Raw genomic sequence first — 11495 nt, 5'->3', positions numbered from 1 at the left:
CTACACCGGCTGATGTCTTTTGTTTCAGGATGTAGTGTGTTATACATCCCTGTTTTGGATTCAAGAGCAGCCATTTGCGTCAGGAAGGGCACCAGCTAAAGCTGGCGAGAAATGCTTAATAATTATTTAATGCTCTTCAGTCTGCACTTTAAGTCATGTGACTAAAGATCAGAGGTGGTTGCATGACTGAACATGGACAAAAATTATTTTTACAGAGCTTTTCATTCTGCTTCCAACGGCACACACAGACAGTGTTACAGAAAACCCATGTAACCTAACTTTCACAGCATTGAGATTAGTGGTGTGTAAAATGAGGTAAAGTCCCATGAGTTGTTTATTTTTTAAGCAGTCTGTCTGTTGGCGAGTGACTATAAGTTCCTCTCAGTGATTATTTTATAATCCAGATTTTAAATGAAACAACTTCCCTTGCCTTCTCTGAGAAAACGCCTTTAATTAAGACATAACAATTCGCTTATTATAGTCTAATAAACACTGGAAAAAGCTACAAAACCCCCCAGTGTTTTTCTGTTGCTAGTTTTGGTTGCCCTGCTGGCACATTCATCAGGATGAATGTAGAGAGGAACGGATTTAAATCATGCACAAATGAAATGAGCTGTCCTAGAGTGGTCGATTCAAGTGTGTCTAATATGATTTTAATTACTACTGCTCAGTGAATGAATGTGACTCTTGGGCATTTTGGATCAAGTGCCAATCTTTAAAGCACTGATTCAGCCAAGCATGTGTTGCATCTATTGTAGGGTATCAGACATGATACCCAAGCAATACTGTGAGTCTGAACGATCCTTAAAATTTACATCTGATTGATGTTTTCCATTGGTCATACAAGGCCTCGTTGATTACACATTTTCTGAAAAATATGTGAGTTTTGTTTGCTTGTGTAAAACTTGGCACTAGGATGCTAGAGCGCTTTGGATGTTTGCCAAGGCATTGCTATGAGGTTCCTTTTCTGGTGGTTGTATGTGGTTGTTTGTGTTTGGGGTGATTGCTATGCAGTTGCTATGGTGTTTTGTTGGTTGCTAAAGTGCTGCTACATGGTTGTTAGAGTTTTCTGGGCGATTGCCAGGCCAGTGGTGTTCAGGGTGGTTGCTAGGGTGTCACTAAGTTCTTCTAGTGTTTGCTAAGTGACTGTTAGTATGTTTAGGGTGGTTGCCAGGGTGTTGGTATACAGTAACTGTGGTGATCTGTTGGTTGCTAGGGTTTTGCTATATGGTTGTTAGAGTGTTTGCAGGCCAATGGTGTTCAGGGTGGTTGCTAAGGTGTTGCTGAAGTTTTCCAGTAGTTGCTAAGTGGCTGTTAGTATGTTCAGGGTGGTTGCCAGGGTTTTGCTATACAGATGCTGTGGTGTTGTGGTGATTGCTAGGGTGTTGACAGACCAGTCTCGGGTGGTATCTAGGATGTTGCTAAGGTGCTCTGGTGGTTGCTAGGAGATGGTAAGTGTGTTCATGGTGGTTCAGGACGTTGCTCTGCAGTTGATGTGGTGTTCTAGTGGTTGCTAAGGTGTTGCTACATGGTTGTTAGACTGTTCTGATTGACTGTCAGCCCAGCGGTGTTCAGGGTGGTTTCTAGGGTGTTGCTAAGGTGTTCCTGTGGTTGCTTAGTGGCTGTTAGTGTGTTCAGCTTGGTTACCAGGACATTGCTCTGCAGTTACTGTGGTGATATGATAGTTGCTAGGGTGGTTTCTAGGGTGTTGCTAAGGTGCTTTGGTGGTTGCTAAGTGGTTGTTAGTGTGTTGAGGATGATTGCCAAAGATGTTGCTCTGCAGTTGCTGTGCTGATCTGTTGGTGCTAGGGTGTTGCTACATGGTTGCAAGACTGTTCTTGTTGACTGCCAGGCCAGTGGTGTTTAGGGCGGTTTCTAGGGTGTTGCTAAGATGTTCTGGTGGTTGCTAAATGGTTGTTAGTGTGTTCAGGATGGTTGCCAAGGATGTTGCACTGCAGTTGCTGTGGTGATCTGTTGGTTGCTAGGGTGTTGCTGCATGGTTGCAAGACTGTTCTTGTTGACTGCCAGGCCAGTGATGTTTAGGGTGGTTTCTAGGGTGTTGCTAAGATGTTCTGGTGGTTGCTAAGTGGTTGTTAGTGTGTTCAGGATGGTTGCCAAGGATGTTGCACTGCAGTTGCTGTGGTGATCTGTTGGTTGCTAGGGTGTTGCTGCATGGTTGCAAGACTGTTCTTGTTGACTGCCAGGCCAGTGATGTTTAGGGTGGTTTCTAGGGTGTTGCTAAGGTGCTCTGGTGGTTTGCTAAGTGGTTGTTAGTGCCTTCAGGATGGTTGCCAAGGATGTTGCTCTGCAGTTGCTGTGGTGATCTGTTGGTTGCTAGGGTGTTGCTACATGGTTGTTAGACTATTGTTGGTGATTGCCAGGCCAGTGGTGTTTAGGGTGGTTTCTAGGGTGTTGCTAAGGTGTTCTGGTGGTTGCTATGTCGTTGTTAGTTGCTATGTATTTTTTTGTGGCTGCTAGGTTGTTGCTGCATGGTTGTTAGACTGTTCTGGGTGATTGCCAGTCCAGACTACGGTATTTAGGGTGGTTTCTAGGGTGTTGCTAAGGTGTTTTGGTGGTTGTTAGTGGTTGTCAGATGCTATGTGTTTTTTTTGAGGTTGTTAGGTTGTTGGTACATGGTTGCTAGACTGTTCTGAGTGATTTCCAGGCCAGTGCTATGGTGTTCTGGGTAGTTGCTAGGGTCTTGAGGTTGTTGTTATGGTGTGGTTGCTGGCACAAATGGGGTTTCTGATGTGTTGAAATTTGATATTTAGGATTAGGGCTTTGCTCAAACTCCAAGCAAACACCACAAATGATTGAATGAATATTTATCTGGCACCCCCCTCGCTTTCCAGTGGAGATAACCTTTCAAATGTGAACAGCTTGACCACTTTGATCGGCACAGTGCTCCTGTGCATTCAGTGACTCAATCATCAGTATTGAGCTAATTCCCAAAGCCACTGTAATCAATAGTTCTTATATGTCACGTCTCTTAATGGTGAAATCAATGTGATATGTTTTCGTGAGCGTGTTTCTCACCATCACCGCAGAATTGAGTGGTGTTGCCAGACTGGCCGTGCTTAGACTACAACCATCAGGGTGATGGACACCTCATCGGTTCATGACCTCTCTCTCACTGCATAGGTCATTCCAGCACTGGCCAGCTGGACTGGTCCGTAGGGGTCCGTAGGCGTGGGGGTGGAAGTGTGATGATCTTCTCAGTCTCCTTTCATTACACCAGAGCTCAATAGGACAATTCACATGTATCCGCTTGCCAACTGGAGCGATCCCTACACGGTTCCATATTACTGAGAGGAAACTCAGTGGCTACAGTTACACATGTTGTTTTTGGACGCATAAAATGCTTCAAAATGCATGCTTTTTTGTGACAGATATGAAATCTGAATCCAGCGAGGAATGGAAGCAAATCTGCAGTGCATATTTTGGGTGTAAAAGGTCCACTGAATCCAACATGTTCTCTCAAATCTGTCCATTTTCTGGTAATTACCCTCTCAAGGCTTAATGCTGTGTGCTATCACAGAGAGTTAATGGCCCTTTCAGCCACAGACTGTTTTAGACACCATCACTGTCATCTTGTCAACAGGGGAATATTGTCAGCCTGCTTTAAATTCAACTCATATTTGCTTTTATGACACAAGAATTGCTAAATTAATGGTGATGTATGTAATATCCAAAGGAATGGCCTAAAATAATGAAATAAAATGTTTTGCAACAAGATACCAATCTGTCATTGGTTAGCCAAACTGACAGCCCCGCCCCAAAATTACACTGTTGGTTGAGCCAGTGTTGCTGTGTTAACGGGATAGTTCACCCAAAAGTGAAAATCCTGTCATTAATTACTCACCCTCATGTCGTTCCAAACCTGTAAGACCTTCATCTTCGGAACACAAATTAAGATATTTTTGATGAAATCTGAGAGCTTTCTGACCCTGCATAGACAGGAACAGAAATACCACGTTCAAGGCCCAGAACGGTAGTAAGGACATCGTTAAAATAATATCATAAAATTAAGGTTGAACAACTGATGTCACATGGACTATTTTAACAATGTCCTGAACAAGGCTTATGGCTGCTTTCACAGTTATGCTTGGTCTGAACCCAAATTTGATGGATCCCCCTCTCCTGCCCCCTCTGGATTCTGTTCATAAATTGTTTTTTGGTTCCGAACCATGGTATATTTGCATCATCAGAGTTGTAGCTGTTTACATCTGTTGCAGGTCCAACTATGCAGGAGAACATAGAGACATGAATGGATATTATGGCTTGTTCACCACACTTTCTTAGCAGAATATATTGTTGATATTTTCAAGTCCTTTTTGGTCTCTGCTCAGATCAATATATGCAGTATTATATGTTCATTAGTATTTAAAGCCTTTAAGACTAAGAGAGAGCATAGCATGACCTAATGTAGAAGGCCCCAGTTATGTACAGTATAAGCCAAACTGTAAATTAAACCACCCTCATCAGCAGCCTAACTTACAGAGCAGCCCATTTGAACCACTCTGGGACACTCATTGTATTTCATGAGTCTAATTGTATGAGATTATGCCTGAATGAAGAGACACTCCATAGGGGGCCGCATGGGGGGTTCTCCATTTTCATCACAAAGCCATGGGCCACCTCCATGTGCTGATCCACTACACACACCCTCACAATCACACACAATCATTTTTCTATGGTGAAGATTAAAGTGAATTAAGACTAGGACTTTGACTAATGCCAGTCTGGATGTCATTACAGAGGGTTTGGAATGGAGTCTTGCTGTGCTGACTGGTCAAGCTTCAGGATTAACACGCCCCAGGGGAAACATACAAGATGGTGTGAGCGATCAGGTTTTGGGAGGGATGTAAGGTGGCAGGGACAGGTACAGACTAATCCTACCAAACAGACATGGGTTTCTGCCTTAGACGGCATGGGCTGTCGAAAGTGTATTGCGTATGAAGTCGTTACAATTAGTGATGCACAGAAATATATATATATTTTTTACTGAAAATGAAATATTTTTTTCTTCGTTTAGCCTAAAAAGTAAATTGAATAATGCTGGCTAACTGGGTAATTGATGCAGTTCAGTGTGTCTTGTTCACAGGTGATACACCAGTTGTAGTAAAGTTTTTCGACCACAAACTACCTCTTGATATTTCAGACAAACAAATTTTCCCAATCGCAACCAAAAACTTGATTTTTGCTCTCTGTGAATTGTGTCGACACTGACATGTTCTCCTGTTGTTATTTGTCAACGTTGTGTGCAGAGACTTTAAACAGTCAAAACACGTCATCTGAGAACCGCTAACTGTTTTGCTCGGTAATTAATTCCCTTCAAAACCATTTTGGCTAAAACTGATTATTTTATTTATTTATTTATTTTCCTGATTATTTTTTGTTTTGTGTTGTTTTGTTTTGTTTTGTTTTGTTTTGTAGAGACTTCAAACAGTCAAAACATGTTATCGGAGAAGCACTAACTGTTTTGGGTAGTAATAAATTCCCTCCAAAACCATTTAGCAAAAACTGATTATTTATTTGTTTGTTTGTTTGCTTGCCAAAATTTCAGGTCATCACTAATTCCGCTCTGGTTAGTTGACTTATACACAATTTCTAGGGTGGATGCAGGTGGATCCAGGTAACAGTGACATGTTGGATTTAACAAAGTTGGCAAATTTTGTGAACTTTTCAACAAAATCTTTTTAGTTGTTTTTACAAACTTTGTTAAAATTGCTGTTATTAACTTGCACACCTGTAGTATCATAAGTTGAGGGTAATGTAATAATGAATGTGTGGTACCAGAATAAACCTCAATGTCGACCAGACTTGCATACATATGCATTGGCAGAAAAGGTTTTGGAAAACAACTTAGTGCCTCGGTGTGAAGGAACAACACGGTGCCGCTAGTAGGGAGAGAGGTACAAAGGAGATTTGTTGTGTGTGTGTCTGTGTGTGTATTCATACTATTTCTACAGTATATATAGTATGGGAATTATCAATATGTATTGTGTATATGTAATGTGCTGTATACACCCAGAGCAGATTGTACTGAAGACTTTATCCCACAGTTCAAAGCGCTCTACATTAAATTAGCAGTGTGACAAATGAACTGTATAAATGAAGCAATATCAACTAATGAGTCTCTTTTTTTCATTATTTGATCAGTCAAAAGCTAAGGCATGTTTACAAAGACATTTTTATTTCCAAAGTTATGAGCGGACTTGCTAAGTTAAACATAGTGAAGTCATTTGACAACAATGTAGCGTGCTAATGTATAAAATTAACAGTATATTTCATTCTGTTTCACATAATTTTAACATAAATTGTTGGCAGTATCTGATAATTATTACACTAGTATTTCATTCCATATGAGTCTGTGTGTGTGAAGCCAAACTGATGAACTGATAAATGGAGGGGAACCTCTTTATAAACTGCTCTATGTGGTTTTATGATCTGACACTTATAGCGGCACTGTTTTTTTTAGGGTGAGAGGCTGATTAGGCGAAATACAGCGCTTTTACTGTCAGCAGTTTTAAAACAGTCCTCAACATGTCAGAGTTAAGACGTATAATGCATTTCCCCACAGTTTTACAGCTAGAATGTCAAATAAATCTGTATAAGCACATTTGCCTAAATAAAGAAAGCAATTAAACTGAAAGGAGACCTTTTATAAATACTAAAGTCCTGTTTAAGTGAGCTTGCTAGTACAGTAGCTCAAAGAGCTTTTGGTATCTTGGCAAGCTGGAAATGTAATGTTTAATTCATTCTAGTACTGCCTGAAATGCTGCCCACTTGCTGAATCGTCATATTCCACTGCTTCGTTGATCTGCACACAGCGCGAGAGAAAGGCGTTTGTGTGTTGTTCCTGAAAACTGAGATACTGTACGTGTGTGAGTGGAGACGTGGACCATGGCTCGATAACATGCATCTATACATTAATGTTTTTCTTGGCTCTACTCCACAAAGCGTTAAATCTTAATGCACATGGGTGTGCTTGTTTCTGTATGGTCACATCGCTGCTAAATGCCTGCATTAACCGGCCGCTCATCCTCTCCTCTCTGCTCTTTCCTACAGATCCCGAGTCCCAGAGGAAACGCACCGTTCAGAATGTCCTCGACCTCCGGCAGAACCTGGAAGATACCATGTCCAGCTTACGGGGGTCGCAGCTCAGCCACAGGTACAGGAGCTCACTCCTCTAGTCCTGCTCTCCTTTAATAGGCCATGGATTCTACCATGTGTTTAGATTAAAATGTGAACTTATTCTGCAACATGCGTTTTGTTTGTTTATTATTGGTGCCGTGTGTTTGTTTTTGTTTTGTGATTTTTTATTTTTTTTTGCTTTGCCTTGCTTTTTGTTTGGTTTTGTGTGTTGATTTGTGCTTTTGCTGTTGTTGTTTTGCTTTGCTTTTTGTTTGGTTTTGTTTTGTGCTTTTTTGCAATTTTATTATTTCTGTGTCTGTTTGTTGTTTTTGTTTTGTTATTTTTTTGTTGTTTTGCTATTCTATTTTGGTTTGTGTTTTGTAGTAGTAGTGTAAAGTTTTGTTCAGTTTTTTCCCCCATTTATTTTCCTTTTTTCATTTTGGCTAATTCATTTTGTGATTTAATTTATTATTATTATTATTATTATTATTATTGTTGTTGTTATTTGTTTTTGTTTTTTGCTTTGCTTTTTGTTTGGTTTTGTGTTTTTGTTTTGTGCTTTTTTGTTGTTTTTCTATTTTATGTGTGTGTGTGTGTGTGTGTGTGTGTGTGTGTGTTGTTTTTTGTGGGGGGTTTTTTGTTTTGTTTTTTGTATTGTAAAGTTTTGTTCTGTGTTCTTTTTTTCCATTTATTATTTTTGGTTATTTAATGCTAGTAAATCACACAAATTAGGTTTTAAAACTAAAATAATATCTCAAATTGGTAATGATATAATACAATTTAGGGTTGCCAAAATTTTTAAACTTATATAGACATATTAGAGATTTGTAAATGTATCATATTAGTCATTATTGGATATATTGGCTGATTTATTGATAGTTTGGGGTATTTAATAGTACTCAATTCTCCTTTATTGGATTATTTATGTATTTATTTATATTTAGCTTATCTGTAATTTAATGCTCATTTGATGTATCTCAAATGAAGAAAACACTTACCAAAACTTAAAATGAATATCCATTTCTTATAACTGTACTGTTATAATGTTGTGATTTAAATGATATTTATTTTTACTTTTAAATGATTTAGAATACATTCAATTAAAATAGTATAATATTGTATTTTTAATATTATAATATTAATAGTATAATAATAATAATCATTATTATTATTATTATTATTGTTATTATTATTACTATTATTGTTGTTATTATTATTATTATTATGTATTTTTAAGTTTAATATCAATGTATTCCTAAAAAAAAAGAAAAGTGTAAAATGTCCGCCCGTAATGTCATATTCAAATGTCATTCAGAGGAATATTACATATCTGCAAGTGTATGCAGTCTAAACATCACCGAAGGACTAGAGCTGCAGATGTTTCTCTGTCCTTCTCACATCAGCACCTCCCTCTGTTGTTTCCTGCTGTCCAAGGTTTACAAACACACATACAAACCCTACAGCAAAAGGATGGATTAGCCTCTCATCACAAAGCCACAACCACAAACCCCTGCTGGACCTCACACAGTATGTTGTGTTAGTGTATTGGAAACCAGAGCTACTGGCAATGTTTTTGCTTGAGTGTTGTTTAAAGAAGCAATAAGCGCTCCTTCAACCAGAGGAAGTCGCTCGAGGAAGCTGTTAATGGTGCATTATAAACCAACAGTCCTGGAGAGAGTCCATCCCTGCAAACTAAACACTAAATCTGTTGTGTAACAGTTGTCAGAGCCGTGGCTTACTGGTGGACGCAGGTGCTCTGACGCATTGAGCCGTGGTGCTCATACAGGCAATGTGAGTTCAAATCCAGCTCTCCTGACAGACTTGAACAGATGAACTACAAGAGATTCATCAGCGTATAGTGTATCTTAGCACTCTATCTTTCACTTATCCTGAGTGTGTCTGAGGGATTTTAGTACTGCCTCCTAGTATAAAATTGCTCTGCCTCAGCAGCTTTAAAGTCATTCTATTAAAACCTTAACCTAATTGGCCTGATTTAATGCATCTTCTGCACATAAACACTAATGCCCCTGTCGAGAGAAAGTCTGTAATGTGCTGAGCCCAAATTATATAATAGACATACTGTATGCCAGTGTTTTGTGTGGCCTTACAGTCCTTTATGATGCATAACAATGGCTACTTTCTTGATTTGTCATATGTTCTCTTCCTCTGATTCAAGTGTTCTCAGAAGGGCCCGTTGAAGGATAAAAGGAACGATAATCACTGTCATTTAGCCGTCATTATCGTTATTCAGCACAAAAGTCAGGCAAACAGAAGTGCCTGGCATTTTATCGAAGGATTATTCGCATTCACGTCAATGCTCTGAAAGCCACTGTCTTCTTTTCTGGGGATGTTTTCCTCAGCCTTTTGCTATTTGTAGAAAACTTCTACAGAAATTTGTGATAACCACAAATGTGCAATGGTATTTGAGTGATTTTAGTTCAAAACGAGTGAGATGCTGTGATATGCTGTCAGTTGTAAATTGTTCAGTTCTTTTAAATTGGAGCAAACTTTATTCAAAGGCTTTTTATACTTTGAAAGTTGAGCTCAAGGTCAGCGGAAAATAATCTCCATCCATCCGCTGGGCTTAAAAGTATTAAAACCAAATCTGGACACTTGGAAACTAAATAAGAGCATTAAAATCATTGCAGGGCAGTCACAACTCAGGAGGATATGAGTTTATCCAGATGAGGGCTTTAGTTTGGACGGGGATGGGTGGGTGTTGAATCAGCAGAAGGTCAGCCAGTTCCTCCAGCTGCCTAAAGCGTGACCTACTATTTTAAAATCAGAGAAAGGCACCCGAGGGGTCAGCGTGTGCACGACTGACTTCCTGTAGAAAGCTTGAGCGGCGTGTAGAGCAGGAAATTAAACATCCTCAGACATGTTTTACCTTCAAATCCCCACGGGTGATGCATCACTTACCAGAGACTACATAGACATACATCCACAAGATGTGTGAGACTGAGATGAGTTTTGTGATGTGTTGATGAAATGGGTGTATGTGTGATAAGCCGACAGTTATATCCAGTATGACGAATGAGTTCGCCTGCAGTCTCTGAAACATCTCTGTGCAGTTAAAGAGGTTTTTTTCACGTTAATTCCAGGCTGAAAACCTGACTAGACAGAGTCCAAAATTAAGTTTTTGCCACATCTGCCAATGGTTGGTGAAATGAAAAAATGAGTCACATCAGATTCTTGTAATACTTTTTGCATGTCACTTGCATCTTCAGCGAGTTTTATAAAATTCGGATTTTTTTTCTAGTGAGAAAATGCAATTCTAGCATTACTTGAACACAGCGTTAGGAATGCATGTCTTAAAGGGATAGTTCACCCAAAAATGAAAATTCTGTCATTAATTACTGACCCTCATGTCGTTCCGAACCCGTAAGACCTTCATTTATCTTAGGAACAAATAAATCTGAGAGCTTTCTGATGCTCCATAGACAGCAACGCAACTGAGACGTTCAAGACCCAGAAAGGTAGTAAGGACATCATTAAAGGGGTCATATGATGCTGCTAAAAAGAACATTATTTTGTGTATTTGGTGTAATGAAATGTGTTTATGCGGTTTAAAGTAAAAAAAACACATTATTTTCCACATACTGTACATTATTGTTTCTCCTTTATGCCCCGCCTTTTTGAAACGCGTCGATTTTTACAAAGCTCATCAGTCTGAAAAGCGAGGTGTGCTGTGATTGGCCAGCTATCCAGTGCGTTGTGATTGGCCGAATACCTCAAGCATGTGACGGAAATGTTACGCCCCTCACCATACTGTGATGCCCTGTCCGGCCGGAGCGATGACACAAAAACATTAAAACCCATTATCACCAAGAGCTTGTAACACTCCAAAGAGAAAGGAAAAATTGAAATCGCATCATATGACCCCTTTAAAATAGTCTGTAATTTTATGAAGCTACGAGAATACTTTTTGTATGCAAAGAAAGGTATTCTCGTAGCTTCATGACATTACGGTGTGTCAGTATAGCATTGTCTATGCAGGGTCAGAAAGCTCTCGGATTTCATCAACAATATCTTAATTTGTGTTCTGAAGATGAACGAAGGCCTTACGGGTTTGGAACGACATGAGGGTCAGTAATTAATGACAGAATTTTCATTTTTGGATTAACTAACCCTTTAACATATTACAATTGTGAACTCACTTACTCAGTTTTGCTTGTCTTTTTCGAACCTTTTAAGGGTAAACGTTTACAATTCTTCGATACATTTTCGCAGGTGAAATCTAGTAATTTCAAGAGGAATCAGCTGTATATCCACAAATATATTGGCCAATATTTGCCAGTTTTAAAAAATTGGCAGCAGCCGATGTTTTTTTTTTTTTTTGTTTTTTTTTGCAGTTATAG

At 39.2% G+C, this 11495-nt stretch overlaps 1 protein-coding gene across 1 annotated transcript in view; it reads left to right on the top strand.

The window, feature by feature from the left end:
• The window catches only part of LOC107746512 (neuron navigator 1-like), a 24914-nt gene that overhangs the window by 12372 nt on the left and 1047 nt on the right, over nt 1-11495 (top strand). Inside the window, exon 2 of the mRNA XM_016560753.1 lies at nt 7072-7174. Within this exon, the coding sequence (XP_016416239.1) occupies nt 7072-7174 (103 nt within the window). The remainder of the gene's footprint in view (nt 1-7071; nt 7175-11495) is intronic.

This window comes from Sinocyclocheilus rhinocerous, unplaced genomic scaffold, assembly GCF_001515625.1.
Source record: "Sinocyclocheilus rhinocerous isolate Xijiao unplaced genomic scaffold, SAMN03320098_v1.1 scaffold980, whole genome shotgun sequence".
Lineage (NCBI taxonomy): Eukaryota > Metazoa > Chordata > Actinopteri > Cypriniformes > Cyprinidae > Sinocyclocheilus > Sinocyclocheilus rhinocerous.
Note: the sequence above shows the minus strand (reverse complement) of the source record. Positions and strands in the feature narration are given on the sequence as shown.